The sequence below is a fragment of the Trichosurus vulpecula genome, chromosome 2 (assembly GCF_011100635.1).
Source record: "Trichosurus vulpecula isolate mTriVul1 chromosome 2, mTriVul1.pri, whole genome shotgun sequence".
In the NCBI taxonomy this organism is placed as follows: Eukaryota; Metazoa; Chordata; class Mammalia; order Diprotodontia; family Phalangeridae; genus Trichosurus; species Trichosurus vulpecula.
Window position 1 is genome coordinate 20316656 of NC_050574.1, and position 26099 is coordinate 20342754.

The window sequence follows — 26099 nt, forward strand, 5'->3', positions numbered from 1 at the left end:
AGGTTGGGCACAAATAGTCCTTGTGAACATTTGGGGTGGATTCTCTAAACTTGCACAGCCTGCATTTTCTTTGAGCTGTTTCAATTCTGCTTTGCTCATAGAGTACAGCACCTTCTTGATGAGGAGGGCACACCATGGTTCTGTGACTGTGTCTCCCATGTCGCACAATTAATCCCAAAGTTCTTAAGAGAGACCTTGAGAGTGTCCTTGTATTGCTTCTGACTACCACGTGAATGCTTACTTTCAATCAGTGCTATAGATGAAGCAACATGTGAGAGAATCCTAGGGTCCAGGAGGGAATCAAGGATTAGCATAGTGGAGGAATCAATGTGGGGCAGAATCCCAAGGCTAGAAAAGCTGAGCTTGGAGCCTTGTAGACATTCCTGTGAGGGAAGAGAAGCTATCCCCTGAAACGCATTAGGGGCTCAGTGTCAGGACAGCTCTGACTGCCTCAGTTGCCAGCAGTGTCACCTCTTCTTCTGCTCTCTCTTGCTCTGGTCCCCTCTAATATCTCCTGGGCTATGATTTCTAGGTCTACTACTATGCAGACCAGATCTACAGAGAAGCAGGAGTGAACGACCATGATGTCCAGTATGTCACAGTGGGGACAGGTGCAGTCAACGTGGTGATGACCTTCTTAGCTGTACGTATATCCCATGGCCCGTGACCTTCCTTTTTTGAAAGAGGGATTCCAAGGGAATGGTGTGTACAGAAGAACTCTTTCTAGTTGTCTAGAATGGCTAAGAAATTCTCCCTCTTTGCCCATACTCCCTCCCCCATCTCCAAATTTACTTCAGTTGTCATTCAGTGACACTGCCATACAGTCATGCCTTCCCTGTAAGACCAGTTTCCTCAGAGACCTTTGCTACATCCCTAGATTTTCCCAATACCTCTACACTTATCAAGGTTCCAGTAGTGTTAAGGGCTAGTGGGCAACTAGGTGGCTTAGTGGTTAGAGAGCAGGTCTGGAGACATCTTCCTGAGTTCAAATCTGGCCTCAGGCACTTAGCTGTGTGATCCTGAGCAAGTCACTTAACCCTGTTTGCCTCAAATTTTCTTATCTGTAAAATGAGCTGGAAAAGGAAATGACATGATGTACCACGTGTCTTGACTGAGGTCAACTCTAGGCTCCCCAGCCCTGCAGGGCTTTCCACCTTTGTCCTCCAGGAATGGTCAATCTGTCGGTCAACAAACATTTATTGAATTTATTGAAACTCTTCGGCAGGCATTATTCTAGGCACTGAGGATCCAAATCAAAGATGAAACAGTCCCTGCCCTCAAAGAGCTTACATTGTATCAGGAGGGACAACATGTCTGTCCACATCAGCGTGTATAAAAGTGGTATATATAAGATAGATACAAAGTACCAGTCACTGTCTCTGGTGCTAGGGAAACAAAAGCAACAATGTAACAATAATGTAACAATCTCTGCCCTCAAGGAGCTTCCATTCCATCATGGCAGACAAAATGAACATATACACTTGACCAATTCTTGCTAATCAATTGCTTGGTTCATGGTTTATTACTGAAGCTAGTCAGACAATAAGCATTTATTAAGCACCTACTATGTGTGAGACACTGTACTAAATTCTGGGGATAGGAAGAGAGACAAAAACACAATCGCTGTCCCCTACCCTCGAGGAGCTGACATTCTACGGGGAGAGACAACAGGCAAATAACTTTGTCCACACAAGATATATGTGGTCTAAATGGAAGATAAATTGAGGACTGCAAATGGTCTCACCGCCCATTAAATTCATTGCCTTCTAAATGTTGGCATCTGGAACAAAGTCTCAGTCACTATAGTTTGGTCCACAGGGAGCCTGGCATTTGCAAACAGGACACCTTTGGCTCATCCATCTCCATGGTGATTGGCAGCCAAATCATGATGAGGAAGCCCTTCTTAGTGGTTAAAACAAGAAAAGTAATTGTTGGCTAGCCTGGGGTTCCTAGTTTTTAGGATTCAAATACCCAGTAGAGATGGAAACATTCTGAATTGCATTGGTCAAACTGATATCTTGTCCTTGGGATCTAGGCAGATGTTCCCATTTCTTTCTTTTGGAGAATTGTTAGACTCTCTCTCTCTCTCTCTCTCTCTCTCTCTCTCTCTCTCTGTTTCTGTCTGTCTCTTATCTCTGTCTTTCTCCTCCCTTCTCTTCCCCTCTCTCTCTCTCTCTCTCTCTCTCTCTCTCTCTCTCTCTCTCTCTCAGCCATGCTGGAAGTGTAGCTTCCACTCATAGGCCTGCTGCCATTGCTGACTGGCCTGGAAGCTTTAACCTGCTCTGCTTCTGACCTGGGCTGATTTGCCCTTCATTAGGCAGCCTCTTATTCTCCCACTCTCATCTTGGTGCCAGATTGAGTGTGGGCATCCTATCAGCTTTAATCCTACTGCATACAGCTCAGAACTCCTGAGCTCAGACAATCCAGCAGCCGCACCACACCCAGCCTCCCTCTTATTCTTTAAGTGGCCATGTTTCCTGGGCCTGTCTTCAGAGTCTCTTGGCTCCTCTTCCCAATAAGAAAGAGGCATGAGTGCCAGGTGGGTGTGGTGCTTCTTGGGCTGCTACATCCTGCTGGGCCTAGACCTGCTACTGACGTGCGGATCCTAAGGCCTGGACCAGCCCAGGGCTGACCCCAGGGGTGTCCCAGCTTTTGGACCATAACCTTCCTCACTTCTGGTTCTTTCTCCTTCAGGTCTTCATTGTGGAGCTCTTAGGGAGGAGGTTGCTCCTCCTGATTGGCTTCAGTATCTGCTTCCTGGCATGTGTGGTATTAACAGTAGCCCTTTCACTCCAGGTAGGGAGTCATAAGGCCCTGGGTTTGTTTTTTTAAGATTCTAGGCCATGGTCAAGTCCTTTTACCTCTATGGGCCCCAGTTCACTCATCCGTAAAAATAAGGGATTGGACTTTGTGACCTCTATGATCCTTTCCTGCTCTAAACCTATGATCCTATGAAACTCTTGGAGCCTTAATTTCCTCATTTGTAAAAATATTCTCAAGTTCCTCCTAACTCTGATATTCTGCATTCCAATGGTTCTCCCAGTTCTGACATTCTGTGTTTTAAGTACCCTCCCAGTCCCGTGTTGTAAGGACCCTTCCTGTTCTAAATCTACTACAGTCCTAAGATATCCTGGAAGAATGATGGTGTCTTCTACTGAAAGAGAGAATCTGGGTCATCTGTATCCTACTCAAACCCAACCAGTGAGATTAATCTCCTAAGCAGAAAAAACAGATTATTCATTTTTATAAACACTAAGAAATAACATTTTAGGCATCCCCTGGAAGATCCTTTCCATTCCCCATCCTTCCCCCCATACCCCGGCCAATTCCTGAATGCCTGTGTTCTGCCATACACCTGATGATGGGGATTTTCTTCCATAGGACACCGTGACTGGGATGCCTTATGTCAGCATAACTTGTGTGATCTGCTACGTTATAGGTCATGCTATTGGGCCTAGTAAGTATCCATTTGTGATATCATTTCCCCCCAATCAAGGTAACTCCTTTTGATGTAACTGACTCCAGCTGTAGAAGCTTCTGCAGTGAGCCCACTGAGTAGTTAAAGAGGGATCTGTTGAGTACATTGTAGAGGGTCCCATTATGAATGTGATAGAGAAGCCCATTGAGAATATTACATAGGGGCCCACTGAAAACTTTAAAACAGGGTCCAACTGAAAATGCTACAGAGGGATCCATTGAGAACATTACAGAGAGTCTTCTTTGGATAGTAATGTTCAATACTGGGCTGACATCTTGACATAATGGACAGAGTGCTCCAGGGTCGAGTTCCCCCTCCAATACTTAGTAGCTATGTGACCAGGGCAAGTTGCCTCACCTATTGGTTCACCTATACAACAGGCATAAATAATACCTGCAGGACCTACCTCATAGGGTTGTTAAAAAGGTCAAATGAGATAATGTAGGTAAAGTGCAATATAATTATCCATTTTTTTCCTTATTCTAACTCCTTCCTCATCTCACAGTGATGAAGTGTAGAATGATTCTTTTAAATTAGTGGTAAGTACATCTGGGCATTTTGAGCCCGGTGACATGCTCTATTAGTTGTGTAGTTTTAAAAGTTTATCTTGTTTAGTTTTAAAAGTTATCTTCAAGGAAAAAATTCACTCTGACTCACTCGGTAGGGGGTTTTTCTTTATCTATACCAATGTTCTAGAGCCTTCCCCCTCCTCTGACATGGAAATGAAATGACAGGTGAGGAAGCCCAACATCCCATTCTCACTCATCGATCTTTCCCTTCCCAGGTCCCATTCCTTCATTGATTATCACTGAAATCTTCCTGCAGTCCTCTCGGCCAGCTGCATTCATGGTTGGAGGCACTGTCCACTGGCTCTCCAACTTCATTGTGGGACTGATCTTTCCTTTCATCCAGGTAAGAGGGAAACCAATCCCTAGATTGATAAAAAACTTCAAGGGGAAAACTCTTAAATTCAGCAACCTTGCATCTAGCTCAGTTCCCAGCATAAAATGTACATTTAAAGAAATGAGATTAAGTGGATTGGGCTCTCCTCATTGTGGACATGCCCTCCAAAGCGGAGCCCATCCTTGCCTTGTCATCTTCTACAATTCCTTATACGATTGAGACTTACAGGAAGCTAGGGAGGTCAGTAGTTGAAGCAGAGGATGGAAAGTGGTCAGGGGCAGGGCAGCCAGAGAATGCCCAGTATCAAGACATGGAGAGTCTTATTCCTGGATTGGCAGTAGGACAGGGTCACTGGATTGACTGTGTATGGGGAGGGAGTAAGGTGTAAGAAAACTAGAAAGGTAGGTAAGAGCTAGATTATGGACTTTGAATGCCAAACACAGAATTTTGTATTTGCTTCTAGAGGCAATAGGAAGCCAGTGGGGATTATCGATTGGTGGTGGGAGTGTAAATATTTGTATATATGATTGTGTGTGTGTGGGTGTGTGTGTGACACCTGACTGCACCTAAACTTTAGAACATCACTTTAGTAACTGAATGAAGGATGGATTAGAGTGGGGAGAGGTGTGAGGTAGGTAAACCTACCCTCAGGATACTACACTAATCCAGGTGTGAGATGATGAGGGCCTGTACCAGAAGAGTGGCAGTGTCAGATGAGAGAAGGAGGCATAATAGAGAGTGGGTGCAAAGGTAAAATCCTTAGGCCTTGGCAACAGCTTGGATATGGGGGATGAGGGATAATAAGGAACCCAAAATGACTTCTAGGTTGAGAGCCTGAGAGACTGGGAAGATGGCAGGAATAGGGAAGGTGGTGGGGGGAGGGTTTAGGGGGAAAGATAATGAATTCTTGGGCAAATTGAGTTCCAATGTCTATTAGACACTCTGTTCAAGATGTCTGAAAGTCAATTGGATATGCAAGATTTGTGGTTAGCAGAGTGATTGAGACAGGAAAGTTAGATATGAGAATTATCAGCGTAGAGATGACAATTGAATCCATGGGAGCTGATGATGTGACCCAAGTGAAGCAGTAATAGAGGGAGAAAAAAAGAGGGCTCAGGATAGAACCCTGAGGGCCACCTACAGTTAGAGGATCCAGGAAAGGAGATAGAGAAGGAGCTGTCAGATAGGTAGGAGGAAATCTGGAAAAGAGAAGTGTCCCAAAAACCTAGAGAGAAGAGAATGTCCAGGAGGAGAGAGTGAGGCTACAGAGAGGTCAAGGAGAATAATAATTTATAAAAAGCTATTGGATTTAGCAACTAAGAAATTCATAACTTTAGAAAGAGCAGCTTCAGCAGAAGGATAAGGTCACAAGCCAGAGTGTAAGGAGAAGAGAGAGAGAGAGAGAGAGAGAGAGAGAGAGAGAGAGAGAGAGAGAGAGAAGAGAAGAGAAGAGAAGAGAAGAGAAGAGAGAAGAGAAGAGAAGAGAAGAGAAGAGAAGAGAAGAGAAGAGAAGAGAAGAGAAGAGAAGAGAAGAGAAGAGAAGAGAAGAGAAGAGAAGAGAAGAGAAGAGAAGAGAAGAGAAGAGAAGAGAAGGTAGAGGTACCTATTGTAGATAGCCTTTTTGAGGAGTTTAGTTACAAAGGCCTGAAGAGAAATGGATGGAATGGAAGGACCCAGTGAGGGTTTGTTTGTTTTCTCAGGATAAGCGAAACATAGGCATATTTGTAAGTGGTAGAAAATGAGTAGAGAAGGAGAGATTGAAAATAAGTGAAAGAATGGGAATGACAGAGGGGGCAATCTGGAAGAGACAGGATAGAAAGGGAGCACTGGAAGAGATATAGAGCTTAGCCTTGGTAAAGAATAAGGCCACTTCATCATGTGAGACGGGGGTGAAGGAGGAGACAGTAGCACAAGGCATCTGAGTGATAGGAGAGGAAGAGAGGAGAGGAGGAAACTCATGGGAGGAGATAAGCCATGGGAGGTTTCAGGAGAGATGAAAAGGTCTGGAAGAGCTCCTGCGGAGAGAAAGTAGTGAGTTGATAAGGGAGGTATATAGCAGGATTGTCTAGTAGCAGTGAGGGCTCATTTGAGGTTATTTAATGAATTTATAGTGGACCTAGTCAGATTTTCTCCACATTTGTTCCATACGTGCAGGGGAAAGGCAACAAATGGTAGGAGTGATCTAAGGCTGAGGCTGAGCTGGACATAAAACAGTGATATGATAAGGGGTTAAGGGTTCAAGAGAGAAGTTCAGTGTAGAGGTGAATTGGTTCACCAAGGAATCAAGATGGGGAGAAGAGGAGAGAGTAACTAGTTCGGGGGAGATGGCTTGGGAGAGAATTGGGGAATCAAGGGATTGGAGATCATGTGTAGGTTTCTATAAGAGAAGGCAGAGGAAGAAGCAAAACCCCAATAGATTATGATCAGATAATGGGATTTCAGAATTCTTGAACATACGGAGGTGGTACATTGGCAGGTAAGATAATAAGATCAAAGCTATGACCATCTTTCTGTGGCTGAGATGGGGTGGAGAAATAGCTCAAGGGAGGGAGTAGGTTGAGGAAGTGAGAGGTCAGGATATTTGAGGGAGGATCCATATGTATGTGGAAGTAGTATGAGGGCAGGAGTTGGGGAGGAGAGGAAAATTGTAAGCCAGGTATCAAACCTCTTGAGGGAGTAAAGGGAGTCTGGGAACAACAGCTACTAGCATTTTGATTTAGTGGCGTATATGAATAAAGTGAACCTGAATAAAAAGGTTACTGAGTGATAGAAGATGAAGAACCTGGAAGTGGCAATGAGGAGTAAGGAGTGTGCCACCTCCCTTCCTCAACCAGTGAGCTGAGGGGAATAAATGAAATTGCAGCCAGTACTGAAAAGGGCAGCCAGAGAGGCTGTGTCATTAAGGGAAAGCCAGATTTCAGTAAGAGCTAGTAGATGGAAGGAGTGGGAGAGGAACAGATTGAAGATGAAGGGAAATTTAATGCCTATGAAACAAGGATTCCATAGGTCACTGTGGAAGGGCTGGGTAGAGTTAGGATGACACTTTGGGGGAGCAGGGCTGAGAGGGATGGGAATGAGAAATCAGATGGGAAGGGGGTATGCATGAGTCACTAGGATATGAACATATGCTTAATAGATACTTGCTGACTTCTATCCCCACAGGAGGGTCTTGGTGCCTACAGCTTCATCATCTTTGGTGTGATATGTCTCCTTACCACAATTTATACCTATTTCATCGTCCCAGAGACCAAGGCTAAGACATTTATGGAAATCAACCAGATTTTTGCCAAGATTAATAAGGTGTCAGAAGTTCAGCCAGAGAAACAGGAATTGCAGGATTTCAAGCCTTCCGTTCCTCTGTAGGAGTTGCCTGACCTACACCAGCCTGCCCCTTTCACTTTTCCAGCTCAGAATTGGGCCTATCCAGACTAGGGATGGGTCCTGTACAGACTGCGGCCCGAGACTCCAGACTCATGGCAAACTGGGAATATCCATTGAACTTTTGAGTGGAGAGTCTGAAAAAAATCAAGATCTTTCTGTGGGTCAGCCACTTGCTGAGTCTAAGCCAGGACTCACAGCTGCTCCTCAGCCTGACTTGAGTAGCAGCAACTCTGTGACTTCTTATCATATGAACTTTTAATATTAAAAACAATCACCATGGAGGGATGATAGGAACAAAGTTTGGAGACCTTCAGTGGCCTATGGGTGACCCTGGTTGAATCAGTTTCTTCTTTCCTATCACTATTCTGCCCTGGAAACATCATCCTTAGAACAATATCATGTTAGAAACATAAGCACACCAAGACAAATAGATGGTTGTAGATAGTTCAGTTAAGTGGGAGCGTAGAAAAAGGCTCAAGAATGATTCATTCTAACCTTAAACCTAAATGTTATTTGTTAAGAACTCTGATTGTTTTATGTACTCATTAAAGCAGACTTGATCATTTTCCACTGAGATAGGCTTCTTCCTGGTAAATGGCAATTGGTCATACTGTAATATTCCAATGGTCTATGATCTCATTGATTCTGGAGTGCTCCATGCACTCTCACTACCCAACCGTGTTAGATCATCTTACGAGATTCTCATCTGTCCTCCTAATGGTTTGCCACCAAGGATCCACCCAATGTATTGAGTACCTTCTTCCCATGTCTTGACATCAGTCTGGCCTTTCATTTAACAGGTGAGTGAGAGGAAGGCAGGCCTATAGGGATCTCAGAAGATCATGCAGGCTGGGACTGGGCTATAAAAATATCATTGGCTGTTCCCTAGCACTTCCAAAGTGCAGTCCACATGTCGTCCCTTTCTATCCACCACACTGGTTACTCTGCTTAAAAGAGGTCCAAAAGCGTGCTACTCTCCTGGAGGAACGATGGGACACTATAAGTTATCCTCGGGAAAGGTAAGTCCTCCAGTCTGGGCAGGAGCCTATGAAAGGTAAACTCTTACATAACTAACAAACATGAGCAGGAATGGAGAGAAGTGGGCAAAGAAAATAGGAAGAATTTTTCCAAGGGAAAGAAAGGGGTACCATGGATGGATTCACCGGTAGAAGCTGTAGAAGGAAACTCAGAAGAGACACAAACCCCACCCCTGCTCATGTGACATATGGAAGATAGTTGGTCTTGGCTACCTGGACCCCTACAGATGTAAGAATGTAAGCTCCTTGAGGGCAAGACCTGTTGGCTTTTTAGCTTGTATTATTATATTTTAGTTTTGTATTATTCCCACAGCCTGACACAGGTTGAATTGAACTGGATTGAATTCTGTCCCCAGCCTGGCCTTATTTAGGGATCAGAACAGGTTAGGAAAAGGGGCTGGAAGAAGAAGGGAGAATGGGAGGAGAGAAAGGAGGAGGCTGGAAGATGGAATTGGTTTAAAATCATCACATCAGAAAAGGGTTAAAAATAATGGTACTAATGCTTAGAGGTCATTTCAGTTTTGCCAAGTGCTTTACATATCTTCTGCTATGCTAACCTCACAAAAATCCTTCCAAGTAGTTACTACGGGTGTTTTACGGATAAGAAAACTGAGGCTCAGATAAGTGACTCACCCAATGTCTTTTTCTTTTTTTCTTTTTTTCAGGTTTATTTATTTAGTTATTTAATTTATTTAATAATTTAGTTTTCAGCATTGATTTTCATAAGAGTTTGAATTATGAATTTTCTCCCTATTTCTACCCTCCCGCCCACTCCAAGATGGCATATATTCTGGTTGCCCTGTTCCCCAGTCTGCCCTCCCTTTTGTCATCCCACTCCCCTCCCATCCTCTTTTCCCTCCCTTTCTTGTAGGGCAAGATAAATTTCTACACCCCATTGCCTGTGTATCTTATTTCCTAGTTGCATGCAAAAAACTTCTTTGTTGTTGTTTTTGAATGTCTGTTTTTAAAACTTTGAGTTCCAAATTCTCTCCCCTCTTCCCTCCCCACCCACGCTCCCTAAGAAGTCAAGCAATTCAACATAGGCCACATGCATATCATTATGTAAAACCCTTTCACAATACTCACGTTGTGAAAGACTAACTATATTTTGCTCCTTCCTAACCTATCCCCCTTTATTCAATATTCTCCCTTGACCCTGTCCCTTTTCAAAAGTGTTTGTTTTTGATTACCTCCTCCCCCTATCTGCCCTCTCTTCTATCATCCCTTTATCTTCTTCCACCTTCTTTCCTGTGGGATGAGATACCCAATTGAGTGTGTATGGTATTCCTTCCTCAGGTCAAATCCGATGAGAGCAAGATTCACTCTTTCCCCCTCACCTGCCGCCTCTTCCCTTCCTACAGAACTGCTTTTTCTTGCCACTTTTATACGAGATAATTGAGCCCATTCTGTCTCTCCCTTTCTCCCTCTCTCAATATATTCCTCTCTCATCCCTTAATTTGATTTTATTTTTTTAAATATCATCCCTTCTTACTCAACTCACCCTGTGCCCTCTATATATATATATATATATATATATATATATATATATATACACACACACATACATACACATACATATATACATACATACACACACATATATATACATACATACACACACATATATATATGTATATATATATATATATATGCATATTCCCTTCAGCTACCCTAATACTGAGGTGTCATGAATCACACACATCATCTTTCCATGTAGGAATGTAAACAAAACAGTTCAACTTTAGTAAGTCTCTTGTGATTTCTTTTTCTCATTTACCTTTTCATGCTTCTCTTGATTCTTGTGTTTGAAAGTCAAATTTCTAGTCAGCTCTGGTCTTTTCACTGAGAAAGTCCTCTATTTTGTTGAAAATCCATATTTTGCCTTGGAGCATGATACTCAGTTTTGCTGGGTAGGTGATTCTTGGTTTTAATCCTAGCTCCATTGACCTCCAGAATATTGTATTCCAAGCCCTGCGATCCCTTAATGTAGAAGCTGCTAGATCTTGTATTATTCTGATTGTGTTTCCACAATACTCAACTTGTTTCTTTCTGACTGCTTGCAGTATTTTCTCCCTGATCTGGGAGCTCTGGAATTTGGCAACAATATTCCTACGAGTTTTCTTTTGGGGATCTATTTGAGGAGGTGATCTGTGGATTCTTTCAATTTCTATTTTGCCCTGTGGCTCTAGAATATCAGGGCAGTTCTCCTTGAGAATTTCTTGACAGATGAGATCTAGGCTCTTTTTTTGATCATGGCTTTCAGGTAGTCCAATAATTTTTAAATTATCTCTCCTGGATCTACTTTCTAGGTCAGTGGTTTTTCCAATGAGATATTTCACATTGTCTTCCACTTTTTCATTCCTTTGGTTCTGTTTTATAATATCTTGATTTCTCATAAAGTCACTAGCTTCCACTTACTCCCATCTAATTTTTAAGGTAGTATTTTCTTCAGTGGTCTTTTGGACCTCTTTTTCCATTTGGCTAATTCTGCCTTTCGAGACATTCTTCTCCTCATTGGCTTTTTGGAGCTCTTTTTCCATTTGACTTAGTTTATTTTTAAGGTGTTTTCTTTGTATTTTTTTCAGTATTATTTTGGGTCTCCTTTTTTCATGGTTTTCTCGCATCCTTCTCATTTCTCTTCCCAATTTTTCCTCTACTTCTCTAACTTGCCTTTCCAAATACTTTTTGAGCTCTTTCATGGCCTGAGACCAGTTCATGCTTTTGTTGGAGGCTTTTGATGTAGGCTCTTTGACTTTGTTGACTCCTTCTGGCTGTATGTTTTTGTCTTCTTTGTCACCAAAGAAAGATTCCGAAGTCTGAGACTGAATCTGAGTCCATTTCCACTGCCTGGCCATGTTTCCAGCCAAGTTACTTGACCCTTGAGTTTTTTGTCGGGGTGTGACTGCTTGTAGTGTAAAGAGTACTTTGTTCCAAGCTTGAAGGGATGTGCTGTTGTTTTCAGAGCTATTTCTATACAACCAGCTCTGGCACACCAGCACTGCTTCTTCCCCAAGAACCACCAACCCAGACCTGACTCAGATCTTAACCATGCTCTGCACTCCTGCTCTGATCTGCCACTTAATTCCTCCCACCAGGTGGGCCTGGGGCTAGAAGCAACTGCAGCTGTAGTTCTGTAGCTGCACTGCCTCCGCTGCTTCTGGGGTGGTGGCCAAACTGCGAACTCCTTTCACTCCCTGCAGCTGTTCCCGCTAACCTTCTCTGTTGTCTTTGGTGTTTGTGGGTTGAGAAGTCTGGTAACTGCCACAGCTCACTGATTCAGGGCACTAGGGCCTGTTCCACCCAGCTCCTGGTATGGTTGGTTCCTGCAGCCCACACTGGGCTCTGCTCCCCTCCACTCCCAGCTCCTTGGGTGATAGACCTTACCCAGCAACCATCCAGGCTGTCCTGGGCTGGAGCCCTGCTTCCCTCTGCTATTGTGTGGGTTCTGCAATTCTAGAGTTTGTTCAGAGCCATTTTATAGGTTTTTGGAGGGACGTGGTGGGGACCTCATGCAAGTCCCTACTTTCCAGCCACCCCCAATGTCTTTTTCTTAGTCAGTACCAGATTGTTTTGATGATTACCACTTTGGAAAACACTGGACTGCCTTTCTCCACATTTTTAAAATTCGATTCCCTTAGTATTCTTGACCTTTTTTTCTTCTAGATCAATTTGTCATTTTATAGCTCTATCAAATAATTCTTTAGTATGGCACTGAATAAGTAAATTAATTTAGGTAGAATTATAGTTTTATTTTATTGACTTGGCCTACCTATGAGCAATTAATATTTCTCTGATTGTTTAGATCTAACTTTATTTGTGTGAAAAAATGTTTTGTAGTTGTGTTCATATGGTTCCTGGGTTTGTCTTGGTAGGTAGACTCCCAAGTATTTTATACTGTGTGTAGTTATTTTAAATTGAATTTATCCTTCTCTCTCTTCCTGCTGGCTTTTTTTTAGTAATATATAGAAATCCTAATGATTTATGTGGATTTAAATTGTTCATTGTTTCAACTAGTTTTTTAGTGGACTCTCTAGGAATTCTCTACTGTCACATAATCTGCAAAAAGTGATAATTTTGTTTCCTTGAGTTCTACTTTTATTCCTTTAATTTCTTTCTCTCTTCTTACTGCTAGAGCTAGCATTTCTAGTATGATAATGAATAATAGTGGCGAAAATGGACATCCTTGATTCCCCTTTGATCTTATTGGGGAGGCTTCTGGTTTATCCCCATTACAGAAAATGCTTGCTCTTGGTTTTAGATACTACTTGTCATTTTAAGAAAAGCTCCATTTATTCCTATGCTTTCTAGTGTTTTTTTTTATATGAATGGGTGTTGTATTTTAGCAAAAATTCTTTTCTGAATCTAGGAACATAATTATATGACTTTTGTTGTTCTTGTTATTGATACGGTCAACTGTACTTATAATTTTCTTAATATTGAACCAGCCCTTCATTCTTGGTATAAATCTCACACAGTCATAGTGTATGATCTTTGTGATATAATGTAATCTCCACACTAATATTTTATTTAAACCTTTTGCATCAATATTTGTTAGGGAAATTGGTCTATAGTTTACTTTCTCTCTTGGTTCTTCCTGGTTTAGGTATCAGCACCATATTTGTGACATAAAAGGAATTTAGTAGGACTCCTTCTTGGCTTATCTTTCCAAATAGTTTATATAGTATTAGGATTAAACATTTTTTAAATGTTTGGTAGCATTCCCTTGTAAATCCATCTGATCCTGGTGAATTTTTTCTCTCAGGGAGTTCATTGATAGCTTGTTCAATTTCTTTTCTAAGATGGGGTTATTTAAGTATTCTATTTCCTCTTCTGTTATTTTGGGCAATTTATATTTTTGTAAATAAACATGCTTTTCACCTAGACTGTCAGTTCTATTGGCATATAGGCAAAATAGTTCCTAACAATTCCTTTAATTTCTTCTTCATTGGTGGTGCATTTACCCTTTTCATTTTTGATACTGGTAGTTTGGTTTTCTTCTTTATTTTAGTCAAATTAACCAATGGTTTATTTGGGGTTTTTTCCTCATAAAAACATCTTTTGGTGTTATTTTTTTTTAACTTTCAATTTTATTAATCTCTTCTTTGATTTTTCAGGATTTCTATTTTGGTTTTTAGTTGGGGATTTTTAATTTGTTCTTCTCGTGTTTTTTTTTAGTTGTATGCTAAATTCATTGATTTGCTCTTTCTCTATTTTATTGATATAAGCATTTAGAGATATAAATTTTCCCCTAAGTCCTGCTTTGGCTGCATCCCACAAATTTTGGTATGGTATCTCATTGTTGTCATTCTCTTTAATGAAATTAATTGTTTCTATGATTTGTTCTTTGAGCCACTCATTCTTTAGGATTAGATTATTTAGTTTCCAATTAAGTTTTAATCTATCTTTCCACAGCACTTTATTTAATGTAATTTTTATTGCATTACAGTTCAGAAAAAGATGAATTTAATATTTCTACTTTCCTACATTTGTTTATGAGGTTTTTAGGCCCTAATATATGATCAATTTTTATAAAGGTGCCATGTACAACTGAGAAAATGATATATTCTTTTCTATTCCCATTCAATTTTCTCCAGAGGTCAATCATATCTAAATTTTCTAAAATTCTATTCATTTTCCTAACTTCTTTCTTATTTATTTTATGGTTAGATTTTTCTGTTTCTGAGAGGGGTTAGTTGAGGTCCCCCACTAAAATAGTTTTACTGCCTATTTCCTTCTGTAACTCATTTAACTTTTCCTTTAAGAATTTAGATTTTATACCATTTGGTGCATATAAGTTCAGTACTGATATTATTTCTTTGTACCTTTTAGCAAAATGTAGTTTCCTTGATCATCTCTTTTAATTAAATCTATTTTTGCTTTTGCTTTGTCTGAGATGATGATTGCTACCCCTGCCTTTTTTACCTTAGCTGAAGCATAACAGATTCTTGAAGGCAGGGACTCTTCTGTAGATATCTTTGCATGCTCAGTTGCTAGTGGAGCAGTGTGGCATCGTGGGTACAGCTGCTGACCTTGGAATCAGGACGACTGGATACCCCAATCCTCCCTTACTAGTTATGTGACTCTGGAAAAAGTTACTGATTCTCCCTGAGCTTCCATTTCTTTTTCTATAAAGTGGAGGTAATTTCATCTACCTCACAGGGTTATTGTGAGGATCAAGTTAGATCATGCATTTTTGAGGCTTTGCAAAACTTAGAGTACTATCTATAATTACTAATTACTATCATTATTCTTGAGATTCGCTTGTTGTGTCAGCTTAAAAAGCTACCTTCTAAGTTAGCAGGATCTGGGTTTAAGTCTTGCCTCTGACACATGCTTGCTGTGTGTCCTTGGATGAATCTCTTAACCTCTCAGCATCCCAGGAAACTCTCTAAGAACATGAGTTGCCCAAAAGTTTCTGGTCTCCAGCCTTGCATCTCCAATCACCTGTTAGATATCTGGAACTGAATGTTCCATAGATAACTTCAACATGTCCAAAATTGAACTCACGATGTTGTTGAATCTCAGTTGTGTCCCACCCTTCATGACCCCATTTGGGGTTTTGTTGGCAAAGAAACTAGAGCGATTTGCCATTTCCTTCTATTGCTCATTTTAAAGATGAGAGTTAAGTGACTTACCCACAGTCATACAACTAATAAGTGTTTGAGGCCATATTTGAACTCAGGAAGATGAGTCCACCTCATTCTAAGTCCAGTGTTCTATCTACTACCCTACCTAGCTGCCTCTCATATTTCCTCCTACACCATCTCCCACATCTAACTTCCTCACTTTTATAGAGGACACCACCCATTTGCCCAGTTGCCCAGTTGCCCAGGCTTGAAATCCAGGGATCATTTTCTCTATCTCTTCCTCTCCATATGCAATCTCTTGCCAAGGTCTATTGATTTTACTATCTTAACATCTTTTGAACACCCCTTCTCTCCTCATCACCTCATGCCTACACTCTTACAATAGCATTCTGGTGAGTCTTCCTGCCTTCAGTCTCTCCCCACTCCAATCTATTTGCTGCTTAAGCTATTAAAGTGAAAGTGATTTTTCATCCCCATTCCCACCTCCCAATAAATTCGAGTTGCTCCCTATTCCCTTAAGGACCAAATATAAAGTTTGGTGTTTGGTCTTCAAAACTCTCCATAGCCTGCCCACCCACCATAGTTCCAGGTTGTTTTGGGTTTTTGTTTCTTTGTTTGTTTTAACATCTTAGTGATGCTGGTTTCTTTGATGTTATTCAAACAAGATTGGATCTTTTGGCTGGGCATTTTCTCTGGCTGTCTCCATGCCTGGAATACCATCCCTTCTCATTTCTACCTCCTGACTTCTCTGGCTTCTGTGAAGTCCCAGTTAAAATCCTACCTTCTGCAGGAAGCCTTTCTCAGTCCCTCTTGATTATCATGCCCTCCCTCTGTTGATTATTTTTAATTTTTGTTCTGTGTATCTATAGTTGTTTATGTGTTATCTGACTTTATCTTTGTATCCCCAGAGTTAATACACTACCTGAAACACAGTAAATGCTTAAAAATGATTTTAATGAGCTGGTAGAGGAATATTCCCATAGAAATTATATCATAGATTCGGGAATAAAAATTATTATTATTTCTAGGCAGCTAGATGGTACCTTCTATAGCTTTCAGGATTTGGAGTCAGAAAGACCTGAATTTGACTCATACTTTAGACACTAGCTCTGTGTGACCCTGGAAAAGTCACTCCATCACTTTCAGCCTCAATTTCCTCATTTGTAAAATGGGGATAAAAGCAGCACCTACCTCCCAGGGTTGTTGTGAGGATCAACGAGATAACATTTTTTTCTAATCAAATGAGATAAAGCTTGCAAAGTGCTTTTGCCAACTGAAACTCCACATAAATGTTAGCTATTGTTAGGATCGAATGCGCTAACACGTAAGAAATCTGAGGGCGCCGTGTCCATTCTAGCAGTTTCCATCATGGGATTGGGCCCGATTTCTCTCTCTGCTGAGAACAGCTTTTCTCCAGGTGAATCCTCCTGGTGTCTTCAGTATTTGTTGTTAATTCCATTATTCATCCCAGTGAAAGCTGGCTTGGCCTGCTGGAATATGCTTTCTCTCATCAGTGAATTCCCTGCCCCCATTCCCATTCCTGCTCCACAGGGTCCTTCAGGGTCAAGAGCAGGGTTCATTTGCATTTCTAGCTGCCTTTCTCTGTTCCCTTTGTGCCTTCACCCTCCTCCTAGAACTTTGAGGGGGTCATGGGGTGGAGGGAGGGTACCAGCCAACCCAGGACAGAGAATGACTGTATTTTGTTTTTTATTAACTCCTGACTGCTGGTGTGCATATGGGAGCACACACATACATACATACCTACACACTTATTCACCTACACATATCACACACCACACATGCATGCACATACACCATATAATACACAGGTATACACCACTTATACCAAGCACACGCACATACACACATACATACAAAATACACATATATGTATATAATACCACATTCTGCCTCCCATATATACATATATATCCCCCACATGTACAAACACACATGTGTGCATGCACACACACACACACACACACACACAGAGGAGACTTTTCTTATCACAACTGCTGCTCCCTCCCTATTCTATATGAAGCCTTTTTTTCTCCCTTCCTAAACTCCTTTTTATGTCATTTTGTTCATATTCCATCCCAATAATAGCTAATATTTATATAGTACTTTAAAGTTTCCAGAGTGCTTTACAAATATCTTATTTGATCCTCATAACTACCCTGGGAGGTAGATGCTATTATTATCCCAGTTTGACACAATGGGAAACTGAGGCAGACAGAGGTTAAGAGACTGTCCCAGGGTCACATAGATACTAAGTGTCTGCATACACTTATGTAGGCATGTTGTCTCTTGTCATTGAATGTAAGTTCCTTGAAGGCAGAGACTGTTTCCTTTTTGTCTTTGTATCCCTCACACCTAGCACAGAACCCTAGTACACAGTAGAAGCTTAATAAATGCTTCTTGCTTCTCCTTAGATCCGGTGAGATCACTGACTCATTCAACTAGCATTTATGATACAGTGGCTATGTCCATGTTGTACACTGTATTTGGCCATAGATATTCAGAAATTCATCATAAATATTGCAGCTCTGTTTGCCCTGGCTAGAGAGATTTGCTATGAGAAGAAGCAGGGACACGTTTATGACAGCATCAATATTGGTTCTCCAAGCCTTGGCCCAAGGGCTCAGAGTAACTTAGCACTTGAATGACAGGATTAAGCCTCCACAGATCCATTTGGTTTCAGGTAATAATATCATAAGCAGCCAAGTACATGTCAGGATACCACAGCCTGGCTCAGAATTGTCCAGGGGGAAAGATTTATTGTATGGGAAACTCAGTCAAGAAGGTTTTACCTTAGTCTTTTCAAGGTCACCATCCCAACTTTTTTCCCAGAGATAGATATGCAGTAGATTTTTTTTTTTTAGTTTATTTAATATATTTAGTTTTCAGCATTGATTTTCACAAAAGTTTGAATTACAATTTTTTTCTCCATTTCTACCCTCCCCCCACTCCAAGATGGCATATAATCTGGTTGCCCCGTTGCTCAGTCAGCCCTCCCATCTGTCACTACACTCCCCTCCCACCCCCTTTCCCTTCTTCTCTTCTAGGGCAAGATAAATTTCTATGCCCCATTGCCTGTGTATCTTATTTCCTAGTTGCATGCAAAACCTTTTTGTTGTTGTTGTTGTTTTTGAATGTCTGTTTTTAAAACTTTGAGTTCCAAATTCTCTCCCCTCTTCCCTCCCCACCCACCCTCCCTAAGAAGGCAAGAAACTCAACATAGGCCACATGCGCATCATTATGTAAAACCCTTCCACAATACTCATGTTGTGAAAGATTAACTATGTTTTGGTCCTTCTTAACTTATCCCCCTTTATTGAATTTTCTCCCTTGACCCTGTCCCTTTTCGAAAGTGTTTATTTTTGATTACCTCCTCCCCCCGTCTGCCCTCCCTTCTATCATCCCCGCTTTTTTATCTTCTTCCTCCTTCTTTCCTGTGGGGTAAGATACCCAATCGAGTGTGTATGGTATTCCCTCTTCAGGTCAAATCTGATGAGAGCAAGATTCACTCATTCCCCCTCATCTGTCTTCTCTTCTCTTCCTACAGAACTGCTTTTTCTTGCCACTTTTGTGGGAGATAATTTACCCCATTCTATCTCTCCCTATCTCCCTCTCTCAATATATTCCTCTCTCATCCCTTAATTTGATTTTATTTCTTTTAGATATCTTCCCTTCATCTTCAACTCACCCTGTGCCCGCTCTCTCTCTCTCTCTCTCTCTCTCTCTCTCTCTCTCTATATATATATATATATATATATATATATATATATATATATATATACACACACACACACATACATATATACATATATACACACACATATACATATAGTTATATACATGTATATATGCATATTCCCTTCAGCTACCCTAATACTGAAGTCTCATGAATCATACACATCATCTTTCCATGTAGGAATGTAAACAAAACAGTTCAACTTTAGTAGGTCCCTTGCAATTTCTTTTTCTTGTTCTTTTTCTTGATTACCTTTTCATGCTTTTCTTGATTCTTGTGTTCGAAAGTCAAATTTTCTATTTAGCTCTGGTCTTTTCTCTGAGAAAGCTTGAAACTCCTCTATTTTATTGAATGTCCATATTTTGCCTTGGAGCATGATACTCAGTTTTGCTGGGTAGGTGATTCTTGGTTTTAATCCTAGTTCCATTGACCTCCAGAATATCATATTCCAAGCCCTTCGATCTCTTAATGTAGAAGCTGCTAGATCTTGGGTTATTCTGATTGTGTTTCTACAATACTCAAATTGTTTCTTCCTGGCTACTTGCAGTATTTTCTCCTTGACCTGGGGGCTCTGGGATTTGGTGACAATATTCCTAGGAGATTTCTTTTTGGGATCTATTTGAGGAGGCGATCGGTGGATTCTTTCAATTTCTATTTTGCCCTGTGGCTCTAGAATATCAGGGCAGTTCTCCTTGATAATTTCTTGAAAGATGATATCTAGGCTCTTTTTTTGATCATGGCTTTCAGGTAGTCCAATAATTTTTAAATTATCTCTCCTGGATCTGTTTTCCAGGTCAGTGGTTTTTCCAATGAGATATTTCACATTGTCTTCCATTTTTTCATTCCTTTGGTTCTGTTTTATAATATCTTGATTTCTCATAAAGTCACTAGCTTCCACTTACTCCCATCTAATTTTTAATGTAGTATTTTCTTCAGTGGTCTTTGGACCTCCTTTTCCATTTGGCTAATTCTGCCTTTCAAGGCATTCTTCTCCTCATTGGCTCTTTTGCCATTTGAGTTAGTCTATTTTTTAAGGTGTTTTCTTCAGTATATTTTTCAGTATTTTTTTGGGTCTCCTTTAGCAAGTCATTGACTTGTTTTTCATGGTTTTCTCGCATCCTTCTCATTTCTCTTCCCAATTTTTCCTCTACTTCCCTAACTTGCTTTTCCAAATCCTTTTTGAGCTCTTCCATGGCCTGAGACCAGTTCATGCTTTTGTTGGAGGCTTTTGATGTAGGCTCTTTGACTTTGTTGACTTCTTCTGGCTGTATGTTTTGGTCTTCTTTGTCACCAAAGAAAGATTCCAAAGTCTGAGACTGAATCTGGGTGTGTCCTCACTGCCTGGCCATGTTCACAGCCAACCTACCCGACCCCTGAGTTTTTCAGCGGGGTATAGCTGCTTGTAGAGCAAAGAGTTCTGTGTTCCAAGCTTGGGGGGATGTGCCAGCTCTGCCACACCAGCACTCCTCCTTCCCCAAGAACCCCCAACCCCGACTGGACTTAGATCTTCAGCAGGCTCTTCACTCCTGATCTCATCCGCCACTTAATTCCTCCCACCAGGTGGGCCTGGGGCCAGAAGCAACTGCAGCTGTAGTTCTGTAGCTGCCCCACCTCCGCTGCCCCTGGGGTGGTGGCCAAACCACAAACTCCTTCTTTAACTCTGTCCCCAGTAGCTTTTCCCACTAACCTTCTCTGTTGTCTTTGGTGTTTGTTGGTTGAGAAGTCTGGTAACTGCTGCAGCTCACTGATTCAGGGCGCTAGGGCCCACTCCGCCCAGCTCATGGTCTGGTCAGTCCACACAGCCCATGCTGGGCTCTGCTCGGCTCCCAGCTCCCACCTCCATGCGTGAAAGACCTCATCCCACAACCATCCAGGCTGTCCTGGGCTGGGGCCCTGCTTCCCCCTGCTATTTTGTGGGTTCTGGAGTTCTAGAATTCATTCAGAGCCATTTTTATAGGTTTTTGGAGGTACTTGGCAGGGAGCTCACGCTAGTCCCTGCTTTCCAGCTGCCATCTTGGCTCCACCCCCCCCCACCAACACTTTGTCTTAATGCCAGATAGTAGAATAAATTCTGACACCATAAGCATCCTGTTAGGAGAGACACATTTCACAAAAAATGAGATAACAATAAATTAAATTACACTTGGATCTATTTTCCAAATGGTATTACACAGAATCTCAATTTATAATTTCAATTATTTACTCTTATATTTTTTACAAGGGCCACATATTCCAAACATTTCTTACTATGGGGCCCATTATTTACAGATTTTTAAAAGTGGCAGTCAGATATTAAGTTTAATCTACCCTAACCATCCCACTTAAAGCATATTTTAATTTAGTTCAAATTTGTGTTCTACAATCTCAGAAAGAGCTCATTGCTTGTCAATTTACTACGTCCTCTCCATGAGTTTTCTCTATTTACTTTTGAATCAAGCTGTATTTTTTTTGTTACTATAGTTTCCAACAAAATAAACACATGAAGTCTCACACAACCTTCCCACTTCAACAAAGCTGATACTCCCCTCAAACCCTTCTTTCAACAAACTTAAACCTTCTTCTCCTTGTTACACATATCTCCTGTGGTCTGAAAACTCACGCCTTTCTCATTACTTTCCTATTCTTCTGTTAAACTTTCTTTCATTTTGTTCACTCCCCAAATTCTCCTTCTTACTTTAATAGCATCCCAGATTAACAATTATTCTCTAATCTTTACTTCATTGATTTTCTGCTTAATAATTTTAGCATACATGATTGCCAATGACTTGCTAAAACTTATACTCATTATAGCTGTGATGTTGCCAATACTTTACTCATAATAGCTAAACTCTGTTGAATTAATGCTTATTCTACTATCCTCTAAGAGATGGAAGCACCAAAAATCCCCTAAGTTGTTTTTAGCAACTATAAAAATTTTGACAGCTTACAAAAACCTGGTCTAGTCAAACAAGTTCTAGAAGTAACACAAAAAATTTATCCAGATAAAATTTTACTCCCATTCAAGTTGGTTTCTTAACTAAATTTTTCTTTTATGGGCAAGGAGCAAGACAGTTCTTAAGACAGAAATACACAATCTATTACACAAATGGGTAGGAGTGTCATAAAATTTACATCAAAATTTCTAATTTCAAAACACCAATTAAAAACTATTTCTAAATTGATTTCTACTTTAATTTGTATCTAATTAGATTAGTAGCTGATTAGATTTTTCTAATAAAACTATTTAACTGTTGTACACAAATTTTTCTCTTTTTCATGAACCAGGAAAGAAATGACATTTAAAATGTGAGCTTCACCCCCCCCTTTAAAAAAACTGCTTCCCAGTTACTCCTTACAGCCTTCTTTCTAATCAAATGACTTTTTTTCCTGGCTATAAAATAATAAATCTGTTATTCTGGGGGAGGGGGAGTGCTCTTATTTCTCTTAAATTCTAAAGAATATTAACCCAACACTTACTAGAATATTTCAGCATTTATAAATATATTTAAGCCACAATTTAGGGACTCACAATAGAGAATTTACATTTCAGTCATAAATTTAGTATCAAATTAGCTTAAAATACCATAAATCAAAGGCGTCTCCTTATTTGTATTTCTCTTATCTGTCTCTCAGACTTTGGCCGGAATACAGGGAAAAGAGAGATTCTTTCTGAAGAAAAAAATCTTTCTTTTTTTTTTGAAAGAAATCTTTCAATAAGTACACAGAGCTACTTTTAGCTCACTCTCTCTCTCTCTCTCTCTCTCTCTCTCTCTCTCTCTCTCTCTCTCTCTCTCTCTTTCCATACATATACATATATATGTTTATATGTGTGCATGTATATATATATGTATATATATATGAAACACACAGTCTCAGAACAAATATACAGCTAAATACACAGAAAACATTCAAAGGTACATGAGCATGAATTAGTAGTCATAATGTTTCTTTACTGATGATAACGTGAGGCTTCAGCTAAAATATTATTTCTCTTTATCTGATAAGTCACCTCATTTGCTCAAAGAAATCTTTGTGCAATTTAACTAAATGCCACTGACAGTCTTATATATTGCCTTACTCAGTTTGGTGGCTTTGAGACTGTGCTATCTCAAACACAGAAATTTTAAATCAAATTGGTTTGCCCTTCTATGGCCCAATTCAGGAAATAAACCCTTTTTTTCCCACAAAAGATAAACTGAAAAAAGAAAGACAGTTTCCAACTAGGGGTTTTAATTCCTCAATCCTTGAAGGATGCTGCTGGAATTCAACGCCTACTTTTTATGACTGGAAACATAGGCAGTTTCCCAATATCTCAAGGTCAGAAAATAGTCATAGTCTGGTGCACTCTCTGGTGGTAATCTTTCATCTCTCCAGCCTATTTCAAGAGATCTTAATAGAGATGTGTCTCCATTGAAGACCATGGACAAAGGATGGCCTGGAATTTTATGACTCCCTCTATATATAGCCAATTATTTCCAAATTCACAAGCTGTGGCTATTAACACAAATAGAAACATTCGAGACAGACATAGGTCATACAACACTCACCCTTTTCACCCAGAGAAAATCTAAAAATTGTGAATAGGAGAGAGCCAATCCACCACCACAAATTCTCCCAACAGAAAACTCTCTCCTTTGTGGAAAATATTCCAACTCAGGGCCAAAGCGGGGAAGGGATTCTGCTTAGGGTCTGAGTAGGAGAGCTGAGTCCCCATTCCATTGCTGCCACCATAAGTTATCACAATTAAAATTTAACAAAAGGGTAAACTGAGGAAAATCTCCAAGCAAGATAAAATTTATTAGCAGGAGCATGCTGCCTGTTAGTAAATGGGTCAATGGATTGCCTCCATTTATGCCAAAGACCCCAAGCAAAAGGAGAGTTCCTTTTATATAGTATAGAGCACAGAACAATCAGAACACGGAATTGAGGGTAACATGATTGGTTACAAAGCTGAGCCACGAGGAACAACATGATTGGTTGTAAGTGAAGTAATGGGGGCTTCTCTTATGAGACTAAGAGGAGCCCATTGTCTGAGTCTAGGCGCAAGATAGCAGGCTAAGCATTTGGACAGAAAAACCAGACTTCCTTGCGGAATAGCTTGGGTAATGTAAGGACATCAGGTCATTTCCTTGCGTTCACACATGTTCCCAAGGTCACTTAAATTCCTTGAGGCAAGAATAGCTCAGTCATGAGCAGGAGATCTGGATCTCTAAAATTAACCCATTACAGGCCAGCTGAATTCTGAACTAAGTTCAGAAACGGAGTCATGACTTAAGCAGTTACAGCACAAAATCAGTTACTTGTAAATAGGATCAATAAATAAATGATTCAAGATCAATCTGAATCCCCTTGGTGTTGCTGTTCTCCCATATCCTCTCCAACATTTGTCTTTTTCCTTTTCTGTTACATTAGCCAATCTGACAAATGAGAGGTGATAACTCAGATATGTTTTAATTTGCATTTCTCTAATAACAATATTAGTGATTTAGAGCGCTTTTATTTGAATTTTGATAGCTGTGATTTCTTCTTAAAATGGCCTGTTCATATTCTTTGACCATTTATCAATTGGGGAATAGCTCTTATTTTTTATTAATTTTGCTCAGGGCATTACTTTAGACTAATAATACCTCTGCGTCTGGTTGAAGACTGCTGTGAATGAGGATCCCATTTCTCCAGCAGCCAAGTAACACCCATAAACCAGATGGTGTTTACTTTAGAAATCCTCAAGTGAGGTCTTCCATGAAATACACAACACATACTCCCTCAGTGTGGTGGTTTGTGCTTTCTCTTGGGGGTGGGGGGCAACATAGAAGGAAAGAACCAAGAATTGGAACTTGAGACCTGAGTTTGAATGAGGACCCCTCCTCCTACTAGCTGTATGGGCCCTTGGAGTGGCTTCCTTCCCTCTGAGGCTCATTTTCTTTATTGGGAGAAGGGAAATACTGTTAATAGTTGCCATGTCTCCTTCATGGCATAGTTTTAAGGACAGTTTTGAACAGAAAGCATCCTTAGAATCCTAGCCTGAGAGCTGGAAGGTACCTTAGACATCCCCCTCCTTTTACAGATGAGGAACTGAGACCCAGAGAGGCTAAGTGACTCAGAAATGGAATATGAACCCAGGTCATCTGACTCTGAATCCTGGGCCCTTTCTGCCACACCATCCAATCTAAAAGAAAGCCAATGACAGGGCTGTCTTATCAATTTCCTTTTTGTTAAGTTTCAAGAGCCTTTGTGTTTGAGGTTTAAATCTGAGGTTATTGACTTAAGCAGAGATTTACCTGGCCTTAAGGCCAGTGCTTGGCATCCTGGCTAGCACAGAGTAGGTGCCCAATAAATGCTTATTGATTAATTGATTAGTCTAATTGAGGGTGGGAAACTAGAAGGAAGTAATAGGACTCTTGCCCTGCTCTCTGGGTCTTGGGATTCCAAGACTAGGTCCATTGGTAGCAAGGTAGTAAAGCTCCCAGATGCGCCAATGACTTTCCTTACTTCCCAGTACCAGCTCCCTGAATCTAAGATGCCATCTCTCCCATAGAGGTTAACGCTGTCACTGGCAATGGCATCACTGGTGGCTGCATTTGGATCATCTTTCCAGTATGGGTACAATGTTGCTGTTGTCAACTCTCCCTCAGAGGTAGGTTATGCTGTCAAGGGAAGTGAATTGAATCATTCATTCATTTAACAACATTTCCTAGGGATCTCCTGTGAAAAAGGTTCCATGCTTGCCACCAAGGGGAGGCACAAAATAGAAATGGGGGGTGGATTCCCTGTCCTCAAAGAACCTGTGATCTATGTGACATCTTCAAGAATCTCTCATGTGTTTAAAGGGCCACCATGTGCAAAAGAGATTTGACTTGCTCAGCTTGGCCACAGAAGCCAAAACAAGGAGCCATGAGTGGAAGGTGTAGGGAGGCAGATTTGGGCCCCATGAAAAGAAAACCTTGCTGGAGTCATCCCCAAGTAAGATGGCCTGCCTCTGG

At 40.7% G+C, this 26099-nt stretch overlaps 2 protein-coding genes across 2 annotated transcripts in view; both read left to right on the forward strand.

The window, feature by feature from the left end:
* Window positions 1–8230, forward strand: part of LOC118838604 (solute carrier family 2, facilitated glucose transporter member 5-like) — a 28725-nt gene extending 20495 nt beyond the window's left edge. The window contains exons 8-12 of the mRNA XM_036745946.1: window positions 533–643; window positions 2695–2796; window positions 3382–3457; window positions 4263–4390; window positions 7544–8230. Of these exons, the coding sequence (XP_036601841.1) occupies window positions 533–643; window positions 2695–2796; window positions 3382–3457; window positions 4263–4390; window positions 7544–7744 (618 nt within the window). The 3' untranslated portion in view covers window positions 7745–8230. The remainder of the gene's footprint in view (window positions 1–532; window positions 644–2694; window positions 2797–3381; window positions 3458–4262; window positions 4391–7543) is intronic.
* A 521-nt stretch (window positions 8231–8751) lies between these two features.
* Window positions 8752–26099, forward strand: part of LOC118836301 (solute carrier family 2, facilitated glucose transporter member 5-like) — a 50896-nt gene continuing 33548 nt past the window's right edge. Inside the window, exons 1-2 of the mRNA XM_036743632.1 lie at window positions 8752–8781; window positions 25655–25751. Of these exons, the coding sequence (XP_036599527.1) occupies window positions 8752–8781; window positions 25655–25751 (127 nt within the window). The remainder of the gene's footprint in view (window positions 8782–25654; window positions 25752–26099) is intronic.